A 24,448-nucleotide genomic window follows, 5' to 3' on the forward strand; every position below is an offset into this window, starting at 1 on the left:
ACCTCTGGAAGGAACGCGCTGCCGGACACGGAGGCTGAAACGCATCTCGGGGGGCGTGTGAGCTCTGCACAGCGAACTCGGGGGAACTCGCACCCGTGAGAACCGGCGCTGCCGGGGCAGGAGGTGCTGGTGTCAGTCGCTTCAGGGGAGCTCTCTACACACCACTGACGGTCAGCGCCGCGCGGGGCCGGGACGCGGACACAGGCCTTGAAATCGACCCCACTGGCGAGGAAGGGCAACCGGCTGGGGGCCGGGGCCAGCCCTCCCGGGGCCGGGCAGCGAGTGTGGCAGGGACAGGAGCGCTGCGCGGCCGGGGATCCGGGCGGCTCTCCCGGGCGGGACTGCCCCCGCCGGGCCGGACTGTGCATGCCGGGCGGAACTGCCCCCGCCGGGCCGGACTGCCCCCGCAGGGCCGGACTGTCCATGCCGGGCCGGACTGACCACACCGGGCCGGACTGTCCATGCCGGGCGGAACTGCCCCCCCGGGCCGGTCTGCCCCCGCCGGGCCGGTCTGTCCCCGCCGGGCCGGACTGCCCCCGCCGGGCCGGACTGACCACGCCGGGCCGGACTGCCCCCGCCGGGCCGGTCTGCCCCCGCCGGGCCGGACTGACCACGCCGGGGCGGCCGCTGCCGGGAGGCGCCGCTGCCGGGTCCCGCGGGTGAAGGGCGGCGGCTGCGCGCGCAGCGCCGGGAGCGCGCCGCGGGGCGTGGCCTCGTCACGCGGCCGCGGGGCGGCCAAGGACGAGCGGAAACGTCGTTCTCGCGGCGGCCGGAACCTTGAGGACCATATTTGGTGTTTCCTCCGCGCCTTTTATGGCACTTCCGAGGCCCAAAAAAGGCGTTTCCTGCTCGCGCCGCTGCCGCCGCGCCGGCCCGGGCTCGGGCCCGCACAGCCCGCGGAGCCGGGAGGGCAGGGCCGGGCGGGCCCCCGCTGCTGGGCCTGTTGCGGGCTGTTGAGCGGGCCCGGGCCGCCCGGGCCGCCCGGGCGGGAAGGCCGCGGCTACCGGAGGGTACTGAGGAGCCGCTGCCGCGTCCCGCGGCCCTTCCCCGCGGAGCCGCTCCGGAGCCGCTGCGCGCAGGGACAGCCCGGCCTGGGCGCCCGCTTTGCGCCTTAATTACACTAGAAAAACTGACCCCTCGTGGTTCTTTTCCTTCAGACACACAGGTAAAACGGGCTCGGGCACACGGAGCAGCCCAGCGGCCCGCGCTGCGCCCGGTGCGTCCGGGCAGCCCGTGTGAAGCCGCAGAAATGCGGCCGTCCCGGGCCCGGCTGAGCGCGGAGCGGACGGCGGCGGCGGCGGGTCCCGTGGGCCCGGCCCGACTGACCCTGCGCGTCCGAGCGGCTCCGCGAGAACCCCGAACAGCCGTGTCGCCCGGGGCCGGGGCGGTGGGGCTGCAGCAGGACCCCGCGCCCGGTGTGCAGCGGTGCGGTGGCTGCAGCAGGGCCCCGCGCCCGGTGCGCAGCGGTGCGGTGGCTGCAGCAGGGCCCCGCGCCCGGTGTGCAGCGGGTGCGGTGGCTGCAGCTGCAGCAGGGCCCCGAGCCCCGGTGTGCAGCGGTGCGGTGGCTGCAGCTGCAGCGGGCGCCACGTCCGTGGCCCCTTGCAAAGCAAATGTAACTAGGGTTGGGACGTGTGTTGCACTTTCCACTCTGAGTGGCTGTTCCTTTCAAAAATGTTGTATTTGTGGCCCAGTAGACTCTAGAATTCTCAAGAGTTTTAAATGGACATAATATATTTATGACAAGGGCTTGGCTGTGTGATTATTGAGCTAAACATTCCCTGTGTTTACCTGCATACATTATCTGAATGTAGTGCTAATAAGTGCTAATTAGACATAGAGGCAGGTCGTAAAGCACATTGAGACTCTGGAATGAAATATGAGCTATAGCTGAAGAACAAGAGCTTTGAAAATAGTTAAGTTTTTCTGCTCTAATCAAAGTGACTTTATTTTTAATAATCCAACCTTGACTGATAGACTTTAATGATTTATGGTCTTGACCTGACTAATGACTCTCTTAAATACAGAGGCCGATGCTTATATATGGTGTTAATCAGTCTGCAGGACTCAGTTTCTGATTGTTCTTTGCCACGGCTGTAATGCAAATGATAGATGCTTAGGCAGAAGTGTTTTCAACATGCACACTTCACTTTCGTAACTACAAAACGCACTATCAAAGCACGTTTGTTGAATTTTTTTCTGTAAGCACATGGGGGTTTTGTTTTGTGAGCTTTTCACGCCGCTTTTTTGTATCTCCAAAAACCAGCACAACAACTACACCCCAAGCAATGAAAACCCCACAAAGAAAACCAAACCCCAACCAACCAGCCCCAGAAATCAGCTCCGGAAGAGCACAAACCCAGCAGGAGGGCAGCGAGCTCCGAGAGCCATTCGGACCCGAACGGCTCCTTCCGTGAGCTACGTTTTGCTGGTAGGTCTCTTGGTCTACCAGAGGATGTCCCTTTGCTTGAACAGAATTTGACATATGGGTGCCAGTGGGAACACCAGCCCCCACAGCGCTCCTGGGTCGGGTGTTCCAAACCGCGCGAAGCCGCCGCGCTGGGGCGCGGGAAGCGCTGCCTTCCTGCCGCGGAACGCTGCACAGAACGGGGTGCGGGGGCGTCAGGGCCGGTTGTCGCGCGCTGGGGTCCCGAGCAGGAGCACAGCTGGTTCCGTTCCGCGGGGCCTGTGCGCGTCCTCGGAGCGCTGGTTCCCGGGGCGGCTTGGGAGGGGCAGCAGGTGAAAGAATTAACCGCACGTTATTTTGTGCCGGCTCTAGAGCTTCCGGATTGCTCCTCAGCTCCAGAGCCAGCAGCTGGTGCCAGACCCTGTGCCCGGTTCAGACACCAGATGTCCCTGTGCTGCCACCTCATGTTGAAAACACAAACAACACCATCAGCTCACTGGGAAATAACTGTGAAAAATGCTAAAGTGACCTTGTAGATCTGGTATTGAGTATGAAAACGATCACGTCAAGTCATGCAGTTTGGGTTCCTTTGCTCTCCTTTAGGAATCCCAGATTAAAGCTCTTGGTTGTTTATCTTTATTTATTTTCCTTAGTGTTTGTGTTTTTCTTCCTCCTTTCCAGTTATTCCCTGAACTCGCAACGAGCAGAAACCTGTTTTGTTTTCTAGTTCAGGTGCCTGGAGACCAATGCGGGGGTGCATATCTTTGTGCTGTCCCCTGAAGAGCACAACCTACACGTAGCAGTTTATAACCTGTTTCCTGACACGCGTCACGGCTCATTCCTGCTGCCAGCAGCCAGAGCGCAGCGCGCTCGGTGCTGCCCGTGTGCCCCGCAGCCGAGCTGCTTCCAGAAACACTGAATGAACGTCTCTGCGCACGGGTCTGGGGTGCCCGTGAATCTCTGGTGAGGAGGGTATGACAAACAGCGCTTTTGTTCCCCTTCATCTGCACATTTGTGTGCACCTGAGAGACTCAAAATTGTTCCATGCGCCTTGGAACACTTGGCCTTAAATAAGCTTTTGCAACAGCTGAAAGAAGTCCAGTGGAAAAAGCCTGGATCAGAAAGGCCACGTTTAGCCAGAGTCGGCCTGCAGCAGCAGCCGAGCTGACCTGGCCGCTTCTGCGTATACGGAACATAACGGAAAGTCGACTGCTGGGGTCCCATGCGGTCGCTGAAAGATGGGACTCTAAGCATTAGCCAGGTTTCTAAGCGCAGTTTGAAGGACAAAAGTGCAAAAAAAACGAGCGTGTGAGTTAAACAAAACCACTGTATGATTGCAGCTGCTCTCTCGGCAATGGGGGATGCCCAGAATCCCCCACTCTTCAATTATGAAACACTGTATGATCATACCACATGTGCTACAACTTCCTAAAATACCAACCACATCTCTTCTTGTTCTGGAGAGGTGAAGGTTTGTCCATGACGATGGAGCTGGGGAGCGCCCAGGCTGCCTTTTACCCCCCGGAGTTTCAGGTGGAACAGAAGCACCAAGGCAACATCCACCGTATTTTTACCTTTGACCGTGTGCTCCGCCAGCTGCCTCACAGCAGGAAGTCTTCGAGGACATCATTGCCTTGTTGCTGCAGGTGAGGGGAGGCCCCTGAGAACCCCAAACCAGCCCCCAAATTGCCTCTTCACCTCTGCTTCCTCCTCACTGTTGGCACTAGATCCTTATAATGCCTGCACCCGTGGGCAGCCCCACAGCACAGGCCTGACACCAAACCAGGGTGTGATCCCGCAGGTGTTCCAGAGAACCCAGGAACTGGCACAAAAAGGCTGGGAAGCAACAAAATGGTGTTAATTCTATCTGGGGGGATTTCTGAGGTTCCAGGGGCCCGGTGGGATGCTGGCGGGCAGTACGGTTTCACCAGGGGACTTGTATATGTGTGAATCCCTGACGTACAGACACAGCCAGCCGTCCTGGTGACATCCGAGGGAGGATGGAGCTCCATGGTGCAGTGTTCCCACATGTCTCTCTGCCCAGGGACCGTTATTGCTGTGACCTGCCTGTGCCGGCTCACACAGAACGGGAAGAGCGTCCCTGGTCACCGGGTGCCAGGCTGGGAAGGGGCTCTGAACAGCAGCTGCTGGGCAGGAACTCGGGCCATCCCGCTCCTCTTGGGCCGACGCCAGTGCCGGCACCGGGTGCCAGGGCCTGGAGGCGGCTCCCGGAACACCCGGAGCTGCCTGTGGCCGCACTTACCCACACAGGAGCCCCACGGGGAGCAGGTCCGCGGGAGACCGAGCTGAGCAGGTACGATCGCCGGTCCCGGTTCCCGATCGCCGGTCCCGGTTCCCGATCGCCGGTCCCGGTTCCCGATCGCCGGTCCCGGCTCTGGCCGCTGCCGGAAGGGCTCGAACCCCCGGAGCCGGCGGGGCTGAGGCCGCGGGGCTTCCTCCTGCTTTCTTTCAGAAAAACTACAAAGAAACGTCGCTTTGCACCAGTTACTCCACTTTTTCACCCCAAGTCCCACGTGGGGAGCTGGAAGCAGCTCCGGCCGCACAAGCGCGGCTGTTTTTCCCCAGCCTGGTTTTCACCCCACCGGGGCTGCTCTGACCCCATCGGGGCCGATTTCCCCCCCGGGGCCGCTGGTCGCTCCCGGCCCCGACCGGAGCTCACGCTCCCCGGCTGTGCTCCCCGGCAGGCGCAGCTCGGGAGGCTCGGGAGCCGCCGCCCCGCAGGCAGCGCTGGCTCCCGTTTATCCCCGGGCCTTTCACAACCGAGCAGCGGTCACCCGAGACTCCGCCTCAGCCCCACGGCCGCGCCGCGCTCTGCGGGGGGGACGCGCTTCCACGGGGGCTGCACGTGGGCCCAGCAGCTCGGCCCAGTCCCGTGCGGCCCAACCGCGTTCACCACAACCCGCCCCTGCGAACCGCAGCACCGGCAGCGGCGGCAGATCCGCTGTGTCCGACCCGCACTGTGAGCGACCGCGGGGGGCGGAGCGCCGCGGGGGGCGGAGCGCCGCGGGGGGCGGAGCGCCGCGGGGGGCGGAGCGCCGCGGGGGGCGGAGCGCCGCGGGGGGCGGAGCGCCGCGGGGGGCGGAGCGCCGCGGGGGGCGGAGCGCCGCGGGGGGCGGAGCGCCGCGGGGGGCGGAGCGCCGCGGGGGGCGGAGCGCCGCGGGGGGCGGAGCGCCGCGGGGGGCGGAGCGCCGCGGGGGGCGGAGCGCCGCGGGGGGCGGAGCGCCGCGGGGGGCGGAGCGCCGCGGGGGGCGGAGCGCCGCGGGGGGCGGAGCGCCGCGGGGGGCGGAGCGCCGCGGGGGGCGGAGCGCCGCGGGGGGCGGAGCGCCGCGGGGGGCGGAGCGCCGCGGGGGGCGGAGCGCCGCGGGGGGCGGAGCGCCGCGGGGGGCGGAGCGCCGCGGGGGGCGGAGCAAGCCGGGCCTCGCACGTGCCGCGCTCCCGCGGCCGGGGCGGTGCCGTCTCGCCCCTGTGTCAGCCCCGGCCCGGCCGGCGCCTCCGCTCGCTCCTTCCCGTGCGCTCCGGACAGCGGCCCCGGGCCGGGCAAAGGGGGCGGCGCGGCCGGTGCTGCCTGCCCCGTGCACCCGGGACCGGCCCCCTCGCTGCTCACCGGTGTCCCCAGCATCTCTCTGTCCCCAGGGTGCCCTGGAACGGGGTTGTGAACGGCTGACACTGATCACGCTGCCGCTGTTGAGTCCCGGGTTGGTTGCGAGGTTCCTGTCTACACGTTGGGTCACGTTACCAGATCTTTCTGCAATGTCCTGACACTGGTGGTGCTGAAAAGCAGGAATAGTTTGAAAGCTGTTAGAGCTCTTTCTCATGCAGAATCTTGCCTGGCTGTTTTGGCTACTGGTGATCACTTAGAACTGCAGCTCTTTATCGCTCAGTGAGCGTTGCTGACATTCAGTGTATCCCTCTTGGTGGGAGAAGTGAACGGCTGGTGTAAAACCCACTGTTGGGATGATTGTCAGCAGCACGAAGAGCAGCAAGATGCTGGTTATCCTCAAAGGAGCAATTGTTAGACCCTTATTTAAGGGTCATCATCACACAATCGGGTCTTTTTGGCATAAGCGGGCTGTCCAAAGAACCACCTTTCCCTGTAAACCTGTTCAGAGAGCACAGAAGTGGAGCTTAAGAAGCCCATGTCAGCAGATTCACGTTTCATTGCTAAACCACAAGACTTCAGAAAATAAAAAACTGAACAAAAGCAGATGCAACACTGAGGCTCTGAGTCTTGGGTACAGTTTGCAGGGTGCTTAACTCTCTGCCCACAAAAATGAGGGATCTGCTTTGGAAGGCCAGTAATGCTCGTGCACTCCTCGCGCATTAACTGCGAACTGCCAGCCCGGCTGCAGAGGTTCAGCCGCCTCGCGTTCCCGTGGCGCGAACGCAGAGCGGGCAGGATCGTCCCTCTGTGTCCCGCGGCCGGGCCGCGTCCCGCGGCGCCGCACGAGCATGCCCGCCCTGCCGGTGCCGGTGGCGCCGCCGGATCAGCCAGCGGCAGCGCCGCGGGGTCACGGCCGCTGGAGACACCAGCTTCCTCCTGCTGCAGCTGCTCGGTGATGATCTAACCGCTCTAAAATGCTTTAAACTGCAAACGCAGCCCGGTTTCCCCACAGAAGACATCTGGTGCAGAGGAAGCCGCCTTCCTTGGAGGACGTGGAATCCTCTGTGTGAACTCACGTTATTCCGAAATGCTGCAGCTCGGCGTCCAGCAGCTACAGCGCAGCCGTCCGGGGCTGCGCCCGGTGCTGCAGGAGGGGACGACGCTTCCCCGCGTGGGGACGGACGCGGCGGCAGCGCCCGGTGCTTCTGCGCCCCGCGCCGGGGTCCCTGCGGCTGAGCCGGGTGCCGCAGGCGCTCAGCTCCGGAGCAGACTGCTGCCTCCACGAACAAACTGCTGTACAAACACAGTGAAGATCACATAAGAGTGGCTCATTATTTTTAATTTATTTACAGTGGCCCTAGTTAAGTTATGTGCATTCGGAGATTTGAATGGGAAAGCTTCTGGAACTTTGTACACTCTCTGTATGCTCGGAACCACCCCACGAGTTCAGTAACGTTAACCCGACACAAAGCAGGCTTTACAAAACAAGGTTATTATTCTGCTTTGCATGGTCCAGGGAAAACATAATGACCTTCCCTTCCTGGAGACAGATAAAGGAGGTCTGAAAGCATTTAGTGAGCCATTCACTGCCCTTCCAGAAACTCCGCTGGCAAAAGACAACATTGTTCAACAACAGCTTCCAAGTTCGGGATCTGAGCTCCCATCCAGGCATGAAAGAGTGAAACTGGATGTTTTTTAGGATTAATGGAGAGTGTAAATTTAAAAAGGAGGAGGGCAAATGGCAGATTTGAAGTGCTCAGCACACAGGAAAATCAGACCATTTTCTTTAGGTATCTAAACAAGATTTTTATGGATGAAACCGGAACAATTTGTACATGTGTCACCATTCTGACAAGTAGCGCCGGTCACAATTACATCTTAGGTCCTGAGTTTGCAAACTGTGACACTATTGTGCACTTAAAAACATGGAAACATTCTCAGCTACATAAATAACATTAATCATCAATGTAGAATGTGTGAAACAGTCTCTCGGGATGAGGACCATAGTGTCTTGTGATTCTTGCGGTCAGTGCGTTTCGGGGCCTCCCGCCGCGCTCCCAGCGCCGCCCCCGTGCTGGCGCCGGCACAGCCCCACGTCCCCACCTCTGCCCCTGCCCTGTGAAGCCACAGAGGAAATCTGGACCTCCCTGGTCCTCTCCTCATCGCCACGGAAAGTGCTTTGCAGTCCTCAAGGGAAAGACGCCAACGAGTTAGGAAATATTGCTGTGCAAGTCTAAGTGAATCGGTGGCGGTTTCCAACAAAGGGGAGTACAGGAGGACACGCTCCCTCACGGGGTTCGGGCACACGTGTCGCGGGTTCGTAAGGCACAGCGGCGATGTGAGCGACGGGCAGACGGTCCCTGAGCTGAGGCGCGATGCGAGCGATGGGCAGACGGTCCCTGAGCTGAGGCGCGATGTGAGCGATGGGCAGACGGTCCCTGAGCTGAGGCGCGATGTGAGCGATGGGCAGACGGTCCCTGAGCTGAGGCGCGATGCGAGCGATGGGCAGACGGTCCCTGAGCTGAGGCGCGATGTGAGCGATGGGCAGACGGTCCCTGAGCTGAGGCGCGATGTGAGCGATGGGCAGACGGTCCCTGAGCTGAGGCGCGATGTGAGCGACGGGCAGACGGTCCCTGAGCTGAGGCGCGATGTGAGCGATGGGCAGACGGTCCTTGAGCTGAGGCGCGATGTGAGCGATGGGCAGACGGTCCCTGAGCTGAGGCGCGATGTGAGCGATGGGCAGACGGTCCCTGAGCTGAGGCGCGATGCTCAGAAAGCGCCGGGTGAACCTGCTCGCCCAGCACCCCCTGGCGCAGGGCGGCTGGTCAGGCACGTCAGGCAGCGCTGGTGAACGCTGCCCTGGGACGCCAGGGGACGAGGGGAGAAGGACGTGAGGCGGCACCGTCCACCGGGGATTACAATAGAAAGGCAACCACCTACAGCAGTTTGGGTTCCTTGGCATATGAAGCAGTGACCGGTTTCCGAAGTGCTCCCTAAGCGGCAGGTAAACCAGGCAGTGCAGCTGCAGCTGCTCAGCTGACGGGGCTGTGAAAAGAATCCAAGTGTTCAGCTCGGCAGCAGAGACGAGCCCCCGCTGTTGCATTCTCAGCACAGAACCTTCCGGAGCTCACCGTGGTGCCCATTACCTGGGCATTTATCAGCTGGCCCAGCCGCCAGGTGAAGGCTTTGAGTACTCTGATGAGGGACGATCACTCAGTCTGAACCTGTGAGAACGTACCATGGGGATGGTACAAGGACCTGTGACCGCCTGCACGTGTCCGTGTGTGACACACACAGGTCCACACCACAGCGGAGGCGCCGAAACCGTGGGAAGGTAAAAGGCAAACAGAGTGGAGCAGAAGGACCGCACTGCAAACGTCACCTGCCATGTTCTCACCCATTGTCTACCAAAAGAAATCCATAGTAATGGTGCAAATACAGGGAAAAAGAAAGGGATTTTAGCTCCACAGACTGAGAGCGGTTCATTTGGCAGTTATTTGTCTGAAATTCTTAAAACACTACGTTTTATGGGATGTGCGAAGGCGACATTGCAGTTAAGGCATTAGCACATCTGGGGTGCAGATTGATTTCAAATTCAGGCATCCAAAGTTTACGATGCACAGACACGACGTTATTGTTCTTTCCCAGGGAACTGACTAATGCTGCCGGTCACAGTTCCCAGCCCCAGACCCCGCGGTGTGTGCGGGTCCGCGGGCACCGACCCCCCCAGCGCGCCCGTCCCTGTAAGGAGCCCACACCAAACGCTGCGTTCGGAGCCAGCGTCCGGCCTCTCCAGCGAGAATGCGCTGGCTCTTCACCTGTCCGTCAGTCTCTCTCTCTTTGCTCTTTATCTTTTCCATACTTCGTAAAATTCACGGAGCGGTGACACGCAGCACCACGGTGGTTTGTGGTGCACGGTTCCCTGTCAAAGGAACGAGCCTGCGGCGTGATGGGTCAGTTCAGCCCCGCCGCGGCCGCTGCCCCGCCGAGGACGGTTCCTGCCCCCGCGGTGTGATGGGTCAGTTCAGCCCCGCCGCGGCCGCTGCCCCTGCCGAGGACGGTTCCTGTCCCCGCGGTGTGATGGGTCAGTTCAGCCCCGCCGCGGCCGCTGCCCCGCCGAGGACGGTTCCTGCCCCCGGGTCTGCGCAGCAGACGCTCCCGGGCGGCGCTGCCGGCTTTGCTCTGCACTAGCAGCATTCTGACCTCTGTAGCTCCGTCCCTGCGCAGGATCCATCACCTGGGGAATTCGTGGCCCACCAGGGAAAAGCTGAGTCCCAAAGCAGGCCCGGACACGGCCCTTTTCTCGCTCAGTTCGGCTTTGCCGGGCCGCCGGCAGTGACCGGGCTGGCTGGGCCGCACGGCGAGCGACAGCCGCACCTCCCCCGGCGCAGCAAGGACCGCGACTCCGAGTTAGCGCAGCCGAGTTTTACACGTCATTAGGTCACAACAGTCCCAGCCAGGCTGTTCTTCATCTGAATTAGTGAAAATTAAGAAGTAGTCCTGGCCATGGCAAGCGCACGTTCTAGTTCCTGCAAGACATTAGCCACTCCAGCTTAGGAAATACCATTTTCCTCCAAAGTGGGGGCAAATGGACCGACCGGCAAGCAGGCGGGGCGCTCGTCCCAGCCTGGGTCCCGCGGCGTTCGCACGCGCGGACGCTCGTGTCCCCGTTGCGCCAGCGGCGAAGGCCGCGCAGGAGCCCGGCACAGCGGCAGCGCCGCCGCCCGCCGGCCCAAACGCGCTCACCCTCGCTCACCACGTCAACAACAAACACACGCAGTGCCTTTACATCCACTGTCACTCTGCTCTGCTGACATCTAATTACTGATTATAGGCATGTAATCACTGATTATCTCTAGACACACCACCTGTTTTTGCCATGGAGCATCAGTGTTCGCTCCTGAAGCTGGAGGCAGGGAGGCTGAAGGCAAGACCAGCTTTGATCTGCAATGGTTCATTAGGCCAAATGCAACACCATGGAAACAAGGAAATCTCGGCTTAGTCCTCAGAGTGCTGTCCAGGAACACAGGCGGGCAGGGGGGAGCAGCTGGTGATCCCGGGACGGGCTGGGGTGGGAGGGCGTCACAACGGCAGCGACGCTGGAAAGCGAGCCAGCGTCTGCCACCGCAGCCGAGGCCGGGGAGGAGCTGCTGAGGAGAGCAGCAGCTTCCCAGCCCGGAGAAGGTGGCGGACGGTGCCACCAGGACGCAGGGAACAAACGGCGCGGGTGGAAAGAGATTTTGAGAGGAAGAGAAGTGGGCAGGGAGGCAGCACATGAGCTCAGGGGAACTGGGCTGACTGCTCTTGAAGTGAATCTGGCACAAGCCCGACAGAATACTCTGGGCTTCAAACTGATTGAGAATGGCTGATTTCTTACGTTAATCCATCTCACCCTAACAGTCCGCTCCACGCCATGCCAGACAGCTCTTCAGCGGCTGTAGTCTCACCTTTCCCCAAACCATGGTCCCCAAAACGCCCGCTGACCTGCAGCCTACGGATGTCTGCAGCTCTGCCTGGCAGCTCCCGGAGCTGCGCCTGGGCTGGTCGCAAACCATCTCCAGGCAGGGCGGCAGCTCCCCCGAGGCGCAGAACCTCGGGGTCCCAGGGGTTCCTCCTCATCAGCTCGAGTGGGTTCAGTAGTTGCACAGACTGTACCCAGTTTGGAATATTTTGGGGTTTCATACCGATGCCGAATCTGTACTTCTGAACCTCTTAAACACATTACATCTGTTGGCTTGTGAGAGCTTTATCTCTGGCACCTTTTGTCTCCAATATCTTCGTGGCTGACTCAGTTTGCACCTGACTGTGATGCCAGCAATGCCACGAGAGTCCCGGGGCCCCGAGGAGGGACAGCGGTCCCTCCCTAGCGAGCAGCCTGGAGCACCACGGAGCTCTGTTCGACCTTCCAACCCACCGCGTCCAGAAGTTCAGAACCTGGAGCACGGTGATGGAAGCACCGGCCACTGCCCCCCGTCTGCCGACAGAGACGGCAGCTCACCAGTCACCCGCCCTTCACAAACACGCTGTTTCTTGAGGAATTAAATATCTCTGACCTCCGCCTCTAAACGTAAGCAGGACAAGCAGATTTTCTTGTCAAGTTTGGCTCTGTTGCTATTTCTTTGGTGTTTGTCCTTAGCCCGCGGGTCCCTGAGGCTCGTGAAATGCAGCGCTGGAGGCTGTCCTGACAGTGCTGCAAAACGAACCAGCAAAACAACCCCGTTTATCCGGCAGCCTCTAAACCAGGACACTCCAGTGCATCAGGGCTGCGGAGTGGGAGAAGGCAGCTCTAGCTTTGCCTGAAACAAAACAAGAGAAACCCAGCTGATTTCCTGATTGCTGCTTATCCTGCATGCGACAAAGGGATGCAGCTCTATCGAACCCGTGGAAGCAGGTGCAGCTGAGGAAACCAGTGTTAACCTGCCACGACCACTGCCCTGCTGCTTCTCCGCGCCTCTCCAGCTGAACCTACAGCGCTTAGAGGCAAACAGACTATGAAACCAGACGTGTTTATCACGCTAACAAAGTTACGCTGTTTTTATGTCCCTTTCATGCGCAATTAAAGATCTGCTGCCTCCAGGCCCAAAGGAAAACCAGCGTAAAACCATTTTTATTGATTTGACATCAAGGAAGGAAATGTCCTCACTCAGGACACGGCTCCTTTGCTCAAGCTTGTGAGCACTGGTGAAGGAGGGCGTCGGATCTCACCGAACGTCAACAGACTGTTTCCTTCAACAACACAACATTCTTCGAGTCTCCTGAGCATTGTGGTCACAGCTTTGGAGCCCACGACGTTTCCCTCCCACCCCCTCATCTTTCTTTAGAGTCTGAGTAACTCCAGAAAAAGAAACAAGAATAAAAAGCTGAACACTAAGTACTGTGACTCTCTGGCGTGACTTCATTCCTGCCCGAGCCCCGTGTTTCTCTGGGGTGAAGGGGAGGATGAGCTGGCACACGGTGCCGGGAAGCACCGCGACCCGCCCGGTTCCCGCCGGCCGGCCCGGCTCGGGCTCCTTACTCGCTCACGCGTTGAAACACGGTATTTGGTTTCCATTAACCGATAAATGCTCATGAAAATCACCTGACTAAAGAAATACAGATATTTACCACTGATACTGAAGTTATCCTTTGCTTGATAAAATCCACCTGTAATATTTAGCATTGTGATTCTGCTTCACTAGCAGTCTAACACAAAAGTGAGAGCCAGTGGATTTCACCTCATAAGTGCAACAAGGGAAACACACCAAGATCTTTGCCTCCTGGCGTAGTGAGCAACTTCCAGCGGCACAGGCAACAACATTATGAGAACAAGAAGCCACAATGTGGGACATGCTTCACTGTTTTAAAATCCTTTTCTGTTTTTATTACAGACAGAATGATGCTGCCTAGAGCATCTGGACACTGGGAACCGGCACAGAATTTGCCAACAGAGGATGCAGAGTTTATCCAATTAAGAAACTGCCTGCCACCCTGACAAATGGAAAATGAATTAACAGAATCACAGAATCATCAAAAAATACCCAGCAGAGAACAACGGTGCCTTGGCAGCCGTGGGAAGGATGACCTTTCTGTCAATACTTTTGCTGTCCGAACGATTCAGTTGGCAATTTAAACTCCCCTCAGGTATTCAAAAGACGGCACCTCGCGCGGGCAGCGTCCCGGAGGAAGCGCCGTGAGCGCTGCCGCGCACGCTGTGGCGCCCGGCGGCCGCGCAGCAGCCGGCGGTCGCCACCGGGGCCCGCGGTTCCCCGCACGGGGCTGACGGGAACCGGCTGGGGCTCTGGCCGCAGGTGAGAACAACAAAGGAAACCGACACGGGCGCTGAGTGCACGGACAGGAAAATGCCCGCTCCAGACAAGGTGATTAGTCCCATCTTATTAACTAATCCTTTTGCAGAGACGGATTTGCCTGAAGACCGTTTCCAAGAAGGCGGCACCACTCCCCCATTCATAACTAGTGTGGTTCACCTTGTGACACAACTGATTTCCATTTGAGTGCTGCTTAACAAAACCAGTTCTTACTCAACTAGAAAGACTCAGTCTAGTCAGACATAGATTAGAAGCTTGCCAGTACAAAACATAATTTCCATAAAACAAACGCTGTTCCCTAAACCAGAACACGGGCCCATTTCTTTTCTTTCGAGGAAGAGCAGCAGCGCCCATCTGGCGGGCTCGGCTCAGACTCCGGAACACCGGGGCACGCTCTCTCGTCCTGGGGTCAGGTCGCGAACGCGGCCCCGGAGCCGAGGAAACGCTCCGTGGGCGGTTGTGCCGGTTCCGGCGGGTCCCGCAGCAGCATCGCGTGCGCGGGATCCCGCTCCGGCGCTCCCCGTCCCCCCCGGGGGCGCTGGGCGGGCGGCCGGTCCCTGCTCTGTGTCTCTCACCTATTTTGCACAGACCAGTGAGAGATCTGCTCTGCCAGCAGGGTTTGAAGATGCACCGCTCATGACTGTTTGCCTCAGAAGCATTTTTGTCAACCAGCATATAAACATATGATTTAAAGAAAAGAAAATGGGCTTAATTACAGGGCACAGATATTTTGTCATTCTATAACTACAAGCTTCAAATCTTATGAGACACACATTTACAGCAATACAAATAATGCATTCCGCTGGCCCAAAGTCAAGGCTGTTGCAGCGGACACACACTGAACCCAAACTTCAGTTTTCATGGTATTCTTGAACTAGAGGCCTTACAACACCTAACAAAAAGAATCTTAAAAGTGAATGGCAATTTGAGAAAGAAGATAAAGAATCGTCTTTTATACAGCTAGTAACTTCCATTAAAGGTCAGATTTTAAAGCCTTCACTACTTAGAAGAGCCCCTGTACCGCTTTACTGGTGCAGATAACTTCAGTGCAAGCATTTATGCAGCAAAGAACCAGGGAAGATAAACATTAGAATTAGGATTTGAATAAATATTGCTATTAAAGTATAATGCTGAAACTTCTGTACATTTGCAGAACCAGACAAAGGCCAGGCCCCATTCCAAGGAATTTTAATTCCCCATAAAGCTACACAACCATATGGAGAGGTCCCAACCAAAACAAGGGGTTCACTCCGACTTCACCGTGGCTGGTGCACAGGGCCACGGGCAGCACACGGCTCCGGACACGCTGGTCGTCCTGGTTTGGCAACCAGAAGCAGGGGCTCTGCTCGCTGTCTGCTCTGGCCTCCGCTCGGCAATCGGCAGATGTGCACGCTTTCCCCCTCACGAGGGGAAGAAGGTGGCTGAGATGGTTTTCAGCTTCCGCCCAGAGGATCCAACTTGCAGGGCAGGAGGATAAATTTGCTCGGCTGAGGCAGTCCCTGGTGCGCAGCCGCTCTGTGTGCATCTCTTTGGGCAGTATTGGTGGCTTCTCTGCTGAGCACCTGCTTACAGAGAGAGAGTTTGCCAGGAGAGCAGTAGTAGAAGCAGCTACAAACCAAGCTCATTCTGGTTGTTTGGAGGGATGTGTCCTCCCTTAGCTGCCAGGCGCTGCTGCCGCCCCTGCGCCTCGAATGGGACACGAGCATCACCGCAGAGCAGCGCGGGGCTCTCCTCCCGGCGCGCCCGGCGGGCGAGCGGCCGGGCTCTGGCGCAGGCATGGAGCCTGCGTGGCAAGCTCCGTGAAGCCACAAAGGGCAGGTGCGTATTGAAGTTCAGGTAAATTGACAAGAGCAAACAACATTAACCCTCTTTGGTGTTGCTTTAGAGAAAGTAAGGGTAGATGCTGACCAGGTTTTTATTCTGCTGTGTAATACAAAGCTCTTAATGTAACTCGTCCAAGTTTGCTGACTCACTTTGTTTAAATGTGGTGCATCCTCTCTTCTCCTAACCCTTCAAGCCTGAATAATTAGTTAAAAATTCCAGGTCCTGTGGATTGTTCCACTTCGGCGGAGAAAAAAGGGACAGAGTTAACGACAGTGGTACAAGTCCAGTTACAAAGCAGACTGCTTCCCCGAGTGCAGAGGGAAGGAAACAATCCCAAACCGTTTCCTCCCGTAACTTCAGTCTGTCGGCCAGTGCCCACAGGCTCCCTCCCGCGCCATAATCACAGGGTCATTGTTTCCCAAGATGGGTCAGGCGCCATGCGATTTTTTCCACTAGTGAGAACCACCAGTCCTCAGAGGACTGGCAGACAATGGCACAGCTTTGCTTTCACTGGAAAGGTTGGAAAAAACATAACTGACATCGCGTAACATAAATATGTGGTGTGGGAAATTACTGGACAGGATATTTAGCCCAGATACTATGTACACTTGGAAAAAGAATTTAAAGTCAAAATTCCAGTTTCAGTTGTGTGGCACATTTCACAGGCTGCCACTCAGTTGCAGCTGTTAATGTATTAAAGACCCAGCCTTGGCTGTCCCCGTGTCCCTCAGGGGTTCTGTACTTTTGAAACGAAGTTGCAATGGAGTTCTCAAAGCAACACCTTAAATTAACCAATACAGAGAGCGCGCTTGTGCGGTTGTGTCTGGTTGTGTTTGCGACATGCACGTGCATGCACACGCGTGTGCAGTGGAGCCGGCGTGCAGCAGGGACCTGTGCCCGGCCAAAGTGCCCATCCGGGACGGCGGCCCCGCTGGGACAACGCGGCCTCGTGCCTGTGGCCGAGCGCCCGTTCGTGAGCGGCACCCCGGGACCCGCGGGGACCAGGACTCCGGAGGGGTCGGACACACGTCCTGGGGACGCAGGCGGTGGCACCCGGCAGCGGCGGCCGGGGCGGTCACCAGCACCGCGCTGCATCGGGCAGGCGGCAGCCCCGGGCTCGGAGGCGGCCGCCCGTGTCCCGCCGTGCACGGGACCGTCCCTGAGCGCCGCCGCACAACGCGCCGTGTCCCGCCAGCGCCGGCGGCAGCGCCGGGACCGAGCTCCGCCACACCGGCGGCGGGAGCGGGAGCGAGAGCGGCCCCCCGCCGGCAGCTGGACGCAGCCACCGCCCGGGAGCGCAGCTCCGCACCGATCCCGCGGGCGACGCCGGTGAGCGGGCCCGCCCTGCCCGGCCGCCGGCCCCGCCGAGCCCGCCCCGCGCCCCGCCCCGCCGAGGAGCCGCCCGCGGCCCCAGCCCGGCCCGTCCCGGCGGCGCGGAGCGGAGCGGCGGGCATGGCGGCGGGCGGGCGGCGCGGCGGCGAGGAGCTGCCGGTGTACCTGGCGCGGCCGGGCACGGCGGCGGTGCCCCGGCAGAAACGCGGCGGCCTCTTCTGCAGCGTCGAGGGCGCCTTCGAGAGCAAGACCCTGGACTTCGGCGCCCTGCGCGTCGGGCAGCGCCGCGCCCCGCCGCCCGCCCGCCCCGAGCCCGGCCCCGAGCCCGGCTCAGCCCCCGGCCCCGGCTCGGACGCCGCCGAGGAGCGGCTGCAGGACCTGCCCCCCGCGGACGACAAGGTAGGGGCCGGCTCGGCGCGGCGGGGGCGCGGGGCTGCTCCGGGACCGCGGCGCGGGGACTCGGGGCGGGGTGCGGCTGCCGCTCCGGTCCCGGGCGCGGGCCGGTCCCGGAGGAGCCGCGGTGTCCGCGGCGGGGAAGGGGGAAGGCGCTGCTGGCCTGGCGTGCGGGACCCTGCCCGCGGAGCGGGATGTTGGCGGCGGCACAACCAAAGCGCCCTCACCGCCTTACCGGGACTGGTAAAGCCGAGCGCTAGAGCGGCCGACTTGGTTACTACAGTTGCTCTTCTTGTGCCTGTGTGAAGGGATCCCTGCCTCTCTCCACACCCCTCCTCCTCCTCAGAAAAAAAAAGGATTTTGGAGTTGTGACTCCAAACCAGGCTGATCCTCATCTCACATTGACACAGATCAAATACCTCATCCGAAGTGAGGGACGTGATGTTGATCTGGAAGTGGGAACGCTGTCTGTATCGTCAGGCACAAAGCTACTCAACTCATGCAAAACTCAAAGTAACAGATTAATCCAGCTCCACAGCATAGATCCTTCAGCCAGAGGTGGAGACTACTTGCTCTTTTGGTTCTGGTCCCATCAGTGTGAGCTTGGCAGGAAGATGATTAACTTAATAGCGCTGAGTAAACTCCTCAGTGGGATTTCAGTGAGCCTGTTGTTCATTTACATGTGAGGCAAATAAGGCCGTAGCTGGCCTCTTGGTCAATGAGCTCATTTGGGGCTGAACTTTTCATTAAATTGTTGTCTTATGGGCACAGTTTTTCAAGGGTGAGCAGGGCAAGTTAATAAAGCAAAAATCACTGCAGTGAATAGTTAGCCTGCAGCTTAGTCTGGGGAAGTGGTGTGGCTGTCCCCGGGTTCTGCAGAAACCCTGGCTTTGGTGAACCTTGATGAACTGCAGGCGTTTGTGATCTGGAGGACTAACCACCCCAGCAGAAACACCTGTGTGCGTGACTCAGCCTGCTTGTGTTTGGGGAAGAGCACCAGGCTGTCCTTAGTGTCTGCTGCCTCTGTGGGAACTGCCAGCTGGGGAGGGGGCTGCTTTGGGGTTTCTTCATCGCACTAGAATTTCTTCAGCTTGTGCGCTTTGATTTCTTATAGTACGCTATTCACTTGCTGTTCTTGACTTTGCTCCTTTACGGCCTGTTTAAGAGAGTTAGGAAGAAAATTAACGTTTTTCCTATTAGTACCAACCTTGTCCGTATAGTTTGAGTAGCAGCTGCGGAACTGACCTCTGCATTAGCAATTTTATGCTGCTGCTTGTTGGAAAAGAAACTCACAACGGCTGGTCTGCAGGCTTTGCTGTGAGCTTTTCTTTATTAGCGGTAGCAGAAATACGAAACAGTCTTGTTCCCTTTTAAGGTCTTATGTAGATTGCTGTCTCTCGAGTTTGGTAGCTGAGGTTTTCCTTCAACAGCTCCTCTCTCTTCCTGGAGATTTCTCCTCCTGGATTGCTTCCTCTGAGGCCTTCCACACGGTACGCATCAGCAACCAAAGCCCTTTTTATCTGCACATCTTGCCTAAGAAGGCGAGAAGCTTAATGTATAAGTGTTCTTGTGCGTATGTGGCCAGAAGGAATCGTATGACTTGGTTCAAGTTCGGAGGGCCCGGCAGTCCCGCCGGAAAGGCGGCTGTGCGGACGGGGCCGCGCTGTGCCCGCACCGCCTGGCGGTTGGAACTCTGCAGGTTCTGACGATACAAAAGCTCTTTTGTCAAGGCAAATCGAACTTCTTTGAATAATTTCTCAGATTAACAGAGAGAGAATTTCAGTCATCTACCCTGGACCAACTTGTTTATTAGGAAAGCTGAGAGTAAGAGACTAGCCTGTGCACAGGGCAGGCACGCAGTTGCATCTCCTGTTTTTTTTGCAGTCAACAGGTTATTTCAAGCACAACAGACCAATGCACTTCTTTTTTTCATGAACTACAGTTAAAACACCAGCATTTCTGCAGGAAGACAACTGCAATGTGTAGCTGCCTGGTGATAACACGTGATGTCAACCTGCAGTGTAATACAGGCCCCGGTAGAATGTTTCAGCCTCACTCCGCTTTATCACAAAGTCTGTTGGAAGGACAAAAACTGAGCCGTGGATTCGGGCACAGTGAAGCCGTTATTATGCTACAGCAAGGGATGAAGCAAGAGCCCGCTTTCCCCGGTGCGAGGATCTGCTACAGCAAGGCTTGTTGTTGCAGAACGCTTAAGATCTGGAGGAACAATGTTGGGGGGCCAGATTCTGCTCTGATCTAAACTCTTCACAGAGTTATTTAACAAGAGCGATTTAAGTCTGTGCAGGTTTCTGTCAGTAGTAGCCTGTGTGGACTCTACCCTTGTGAAGTTTCCTGCAGTTTTCCTCGAGAGCTGCCATGCCCTTTGTCTAGGCAGAGTGAATTGCAACGCTTATTTTATGATAATGAAGTCAGAGCGTTTCTTCGTAGGTTGCAGACAACACCCTCTGAATTCTTGTGTAACGGTGTTCGCTGAGGGCTGTAATGTACGACTGACCGCTGGAGAGCTGCACCGCTCGCTTCGAGGGGTGGGGAAGGAGCTTACACGGCAGAGCGACGGCTCTGAGCCCCGTGCCTGGGAGGGGGGTAGAGCAGGAGCCTCCTCCAGGCACCTCCTCTCTGCTCAGCTGAGTGGAGACCCTGCTTGTTCATCCTCCTGTTCGGTAACACAGCTCATATGCTCGCCTGAGACGTTCTGTCCGTCCTGCTGCGTGGTTCTGCAGTGAAGTCGTCATTTCCAAGGCAACTGGCTGTGGTCCCACAAACATGGGATTGCAGCTTCACCGCAGGCTGGGGCAGCTCCATCAGCCCAGCGCCTGCGGAGGAGGAGAAAGAGGCTCCCGCCCTTTGCAGGAGCCAGGAGCGTGAGGGGAGCTACGGGGCAGCAAAAGGAGCCAAGGGGTCCATCCCCTCCAGAAGACCCCTCAGCTTTCTCCTGGGGGTAGCCAGTGTCATGTGCGCCTCGTCCTGTCCAGTTATGTGACTGCACTTGGATTCAGTTTGGGATGAATCCTGGAAAGACACGCCGGGCTGTCCCCGCTCTGTCCGTGCCGGCGACACGGCCCCGAGGCCGCTGCCCTGAGCCGCGAGCGTGGCCGGCTGGCACCCGGCCCGGTGCTCCCCGCTCGGCCAGCGCTGGAGCCGGTCCCTGGAGGCGTCTGTCTGCTGGCAGCCGGCCCGGCTGTGACAGCCGCGCTGCTGGGCGCACGAGCGGGACGGGTAATCCCTGCGAGCGGGGATGGCGCGGTTCGCCAAAGCAGCGTCGGTGCTGGCAGCCCCGTGCCGGGCAGCCCCGTGCCGGGCAGCCCCGTGCCGGCCCCTCGCGTGCAGCCAGCAGCAGCCTCGGGCTGAGAGCAGCGTGTTTGCTACTTCAATGGCAGAAGCAGCTAGAAACACAAGTTATGATTTCCCAGAGAAAGCATCGTCAGTACCATCAGGAGGAGCAGACTGGGATGGAAATGGAAAACCTCCATTGGCCCCAAACATGTTTGCCTCCTGTACCTGTGGCTGGTGGCCCTGTCACAGCCCTGTCACAGCGCGGCTTCCCATCGTCTTCTGTAGGACTCCAGCTCTTGGGCTTCACGGAGAAGCCAGAGGAATTGTGTGGCCCCTGCTGCAGCACCTCGTTGGTCGGCTGTGCAGACGTTTGTCCGAGGGGGCCAGGAAGGAGCTGGTGAGGGTGGGGGCGAGCACGAGGGCCGCCATCCCCTCCGTTGCTTGGTGCTTGCCGTAGATGGCAGCCTGTGCAAGAGGCTGCACACCCCGTCCCCATGTCCCGGTGCCCTGCTGTCCCCAGGGTGGCTGCAGGGCAGCTGGGCCGGTACTCGGGCAGGGATGGGGATGCTGGAGCTGTGCGTGATCAGCTGCAGCACAGAGGGGTCACCGTGAGCTGCCTGGCAGGTGTCATTCAACTGACAAACCTCTTATGGGAGCCAGACTACATGAGCTGTGTGGACATTTCTGGTTGTTCTCACAAATTTCTCTGACTTTTGAGATGCCCATTTTAGGAAAAAAAGGAAAACAATGACAAATTCTGAGTAGTGAGGTTTGCAATGCAAGAATCGCTGCTTTCTCACTTGGAAGAATCTTTGTTGTGTTGGAAACTCCTCTGAGCATTTTTATGAACAGTTGAAAGTGTCAAACGCAAACTTCAGTAGGTTTAAATTGAAATGAAACATTGTGGTTTGGCTGCAGCAAAATAGTTGGCTCCATCCAAAGTAATATTTTCCTTTTCTTCTGTGTAAGATGTCAGTACCTCCATGGGCCACAACAGCCCCGCTGTGCCGTGCAGCGGGTGAGAGGAGGGCTTGTTTCTGCTACCTGCCAGGCGTGCCGCTGCAGGGTGGACGAGGCTTTTGGGGGCTTTTGTTGCCTAACACGCGGGTCTTGCCGGCAGACAGGGAGCCCCAGGGTTGTAGCTCAGCAGCTTTTCTGTGTCACTCAGCCAGTCCACAGCTCTGCTCCTGCACCGCGTGCCTGGCAACGGCCTTGTCCTGAGCAGGGGGAGCGGGGGGAGCAGGGGGCTCTCACCCTCACCTGGCAACGGCCTTGTCCTGAGCAGGGGGAGCAGGGGGAGCAGGGTGGGAGCAGGGGGAGCAGAGGGAGCAGGGGGAGCAGGTGGGAGCAGGGGGAGCAGGGTCCAGCAGGGTGGGAGCAGAGGGAGCAGGGTCCAGCAGGGTGGGAGCAGAGGGAGCAGGGTCCAGCAGGGTGCTCAGGGGCTCTCACGCAGCCGTGCTTTTGCAGAGGGTTTTTCTCGCAGCGGCTCCCGCGCAGGCCAGGTCCCTCGGTGGTGTCTGGGCTGGCTCCTGGCACGGACACGGGGGTCGAGGCAGCCCAGAAGCGGCTGAGCTCTCCTGTGTGCAGGGAGGGGACGTGGAAATGGCCTGGCCCTGCACACAGCCTGTCAGCTGGGCTGCCAGCACTGGAGCGTGAGCCTGCAAATTGACTGGGCGGATACAGCTCCATAGGAAAACCGCGTGGGGCCTACAGGAAGGGCGTATGGATTGTTTAGTGGGAAGCTGTGTGCATCTGTGGTAGAAGCAACTTTTGTGCGGTGTCACTAGTGACCTGGAAGGAGAGGTACGGCCCGTGTGCAGGTGACAGTGATGTTGTAAATGCTGGCTCGGGAGGAACGATCCCGACGTGGTCTTGAGGACTCAGAGATGTGGGCTGGGAATGACAAAAAGAGGTTCATCTCTGAGAAGTGCAAGCGGACCTAGAGAAAGAGTGTGAAATAGATGCCATTGCAAACAGCATCAAAGCAAGGACGTTTTGTGATGAGACCCAGAGAAGTAATTTCATGTGTGTGCCTACTCTGCAGAGGTGGTCTGGGTGGGTGCGAAGCTGGTCACTGGCGGTCAGCTCCGATCCCAAGGAAGACCACAGCAGAGACCGGCTGGAGCCGTGTTTGCTGCATCACTTCACTTTGGGTGAAAGCCTTCCCTAAATGGACCCCTTCCATCATCACCTCTGCAGAGGTGGAAGGTGGGGAAAGCTGGTTTCTCTGCCGGGGAGCAGTTGCTAGGGATGGCTGGAGGAAATGGGAGGAAGAAACAAAACACAAACATGCCAGCAGCCTTCCTGGAGACAGGGCTGAGAAGCTGGAAAATGTAGCTGGACCTTGGCTTGTTCAGCTGAGCTGGCTCTTGGCTGCAGGTCGGATCCAGCAGCATCTTTCCCACTGCTCTGCTGGGAACAGCCGAGCTCCATTTTCCAACACATGGATCTGGATCTGGTAACGGGTATTGCTATTCACCTGAGGGGCGAAAAGAAGTGATGCTGAGCAGAGAGCTCAGACCTTTCTGGTCCTTGCTCTGCGTGTCAAAGGGGACAAGCTGGGTGCCTGTATTTCATGGACTCGGGCTGCCCTGTCCGCACTCTGAGGGAACTGAGTAACTTCAGTGGAAATCCAGATGCTCTTGCGTAGCCAGCCCCACCGCGCGGAGGGAGCTGAGCGCGGAGGGGAGGCCGTGCCCCCGCAGGCTTGGCCTTAGTGTCTCGCCAGGGCCAGTCTGTCGGGTGAGCGACGTCCTGTGGCCCAGGTGCAGCGGGAGCCGGGACGGACGCGGCTGCCTGCAGCGGGCACAGGCGTCCCCAGCGGGCTGTGCTGTGTGCCGTTGTCCCATCGCAGCAGGCAGCGCGGCACCCAGGAAACCCGCTCCGGTCCAGGGTGCTGGCGGAGGTCAGGAGTCCCGTACAGTGCAGACTAACGTGCTCTGCTGTTGGGCTGTTCTCAGTCGCCCCGTGTGGGCAGCGCAGGGTGGTCCGCAAGGTGTCCCCAGGGCCCGGGGTGGAGACTGATGTTTCGACAGGGCCGTTGTTTCAGCGCGTGCTGCGGACACGCTGGAGTCACTGTGGGCTCCTGACAGTCGAGGGCAATTCTGTCCAGGGGCTGCTGCTTTTCCAGAGCCTGTGTTACATTCTGTGAAGCATTGTCTCAGGCTCTGGAGCTGGCTCCTGAGGATTTTGTGGAAGGCATTGCCCTCAGTCCAAAGGAGAAAGGAAGGAATGGTCCTGAAATGGCTCAGGCTTCTAATCCTTAACAAGACTGCAGATAAATTCTGGCTTGAACAATTACCTGCCCTCTTGTCAGTTTGGACAGGCGGTGGGCATGGTGTGGGAAGCCAGCTGTAGTGGAGTGACCGTAACACCTGCCTGAAAACATAAAGTGCTGACCTAGAAGTTTAGTTTGTTTCAGGCTGTATATCTGATGATTTCCCTCCTTGTTTCCACTGCCAAAGCCCCAGTGTATCTTCTGGCCAGGAGAAAACTGAGGAGAGTTGCTCCACTGTGGAAAAACTTGTGTCAGTGTCCCCCACCTGCCTTGTAGAACGTGGAGGCTCTCGTGCTGCCTCCCAGCAGACCTCACGTGTCTCCAGCACCAGCAGCTGAGCTTCAGATTCCTTCCCATTCATGTCTGCTCCAGAGTGGGAGTTGGAAAGGCTGCAGAGCTCCATGTTTCCTCTGGGACATGGTGTGGATGGTGGGAATGATGCGAAAGCCAGCGCAGTTTGAGCGTTTCTCAGGAACAGAGCCAGTGGGCTCTTCCCA

At 58.6% G+C, this 24,448-nt stretch overlaps 1 protein-coding gene and 1 long non-coding RNA gene across 2 annotated transcripts in view; both read left to right on the forward strand.

The window, feature by feature from the left end:
• Window positions 1-880: 880 nt before the first annotated feature.
• Window positions 881-3,043, forward strand: LOC309445217. The gene is made up of 3 exons (XR_014185251.1): window positions 881-1,165; window positions 2,264-2,428; window positions 2,777-3,043. It is a non-coding gene; the product is annotated as an uncharacterized lncRNA (long non-coding RNA).
• A 14,012-nt stretch (window positions 3,044-17,055) lies between these two features.
• Window positions 17,056-24,448, forward strand: part of DPYSL3 (dihydropyrimidinase like 3) — a 32,297-nt gene continuing 24,904 nt past the window's right edge. Inside the window, exon 1 of the mRNA XM_082063432.1 lies at window positions 17,056-17,386. Within this exon, the coding sequence (XP_081919558.1) occupies window positions 17,108-17,386 (279 nt within the window). The 5' untranslated portion in view covers window positions 17,056-17,107. The remainder of the gene's footprint in view (window positions 17,387-24,448) is intronic.

The sequence above is a fragment of the Streptopelia decaocto genome, assembly GCF_964273445.1.
Source record: "Streptopelia decaocto genome assembly, chromosome: 12".
NCBI lineage: Eukaryota > Metazoa > Chordata > Aves > Columbiformes > Columbidae > Streptopelia > Streptopelia decaocto.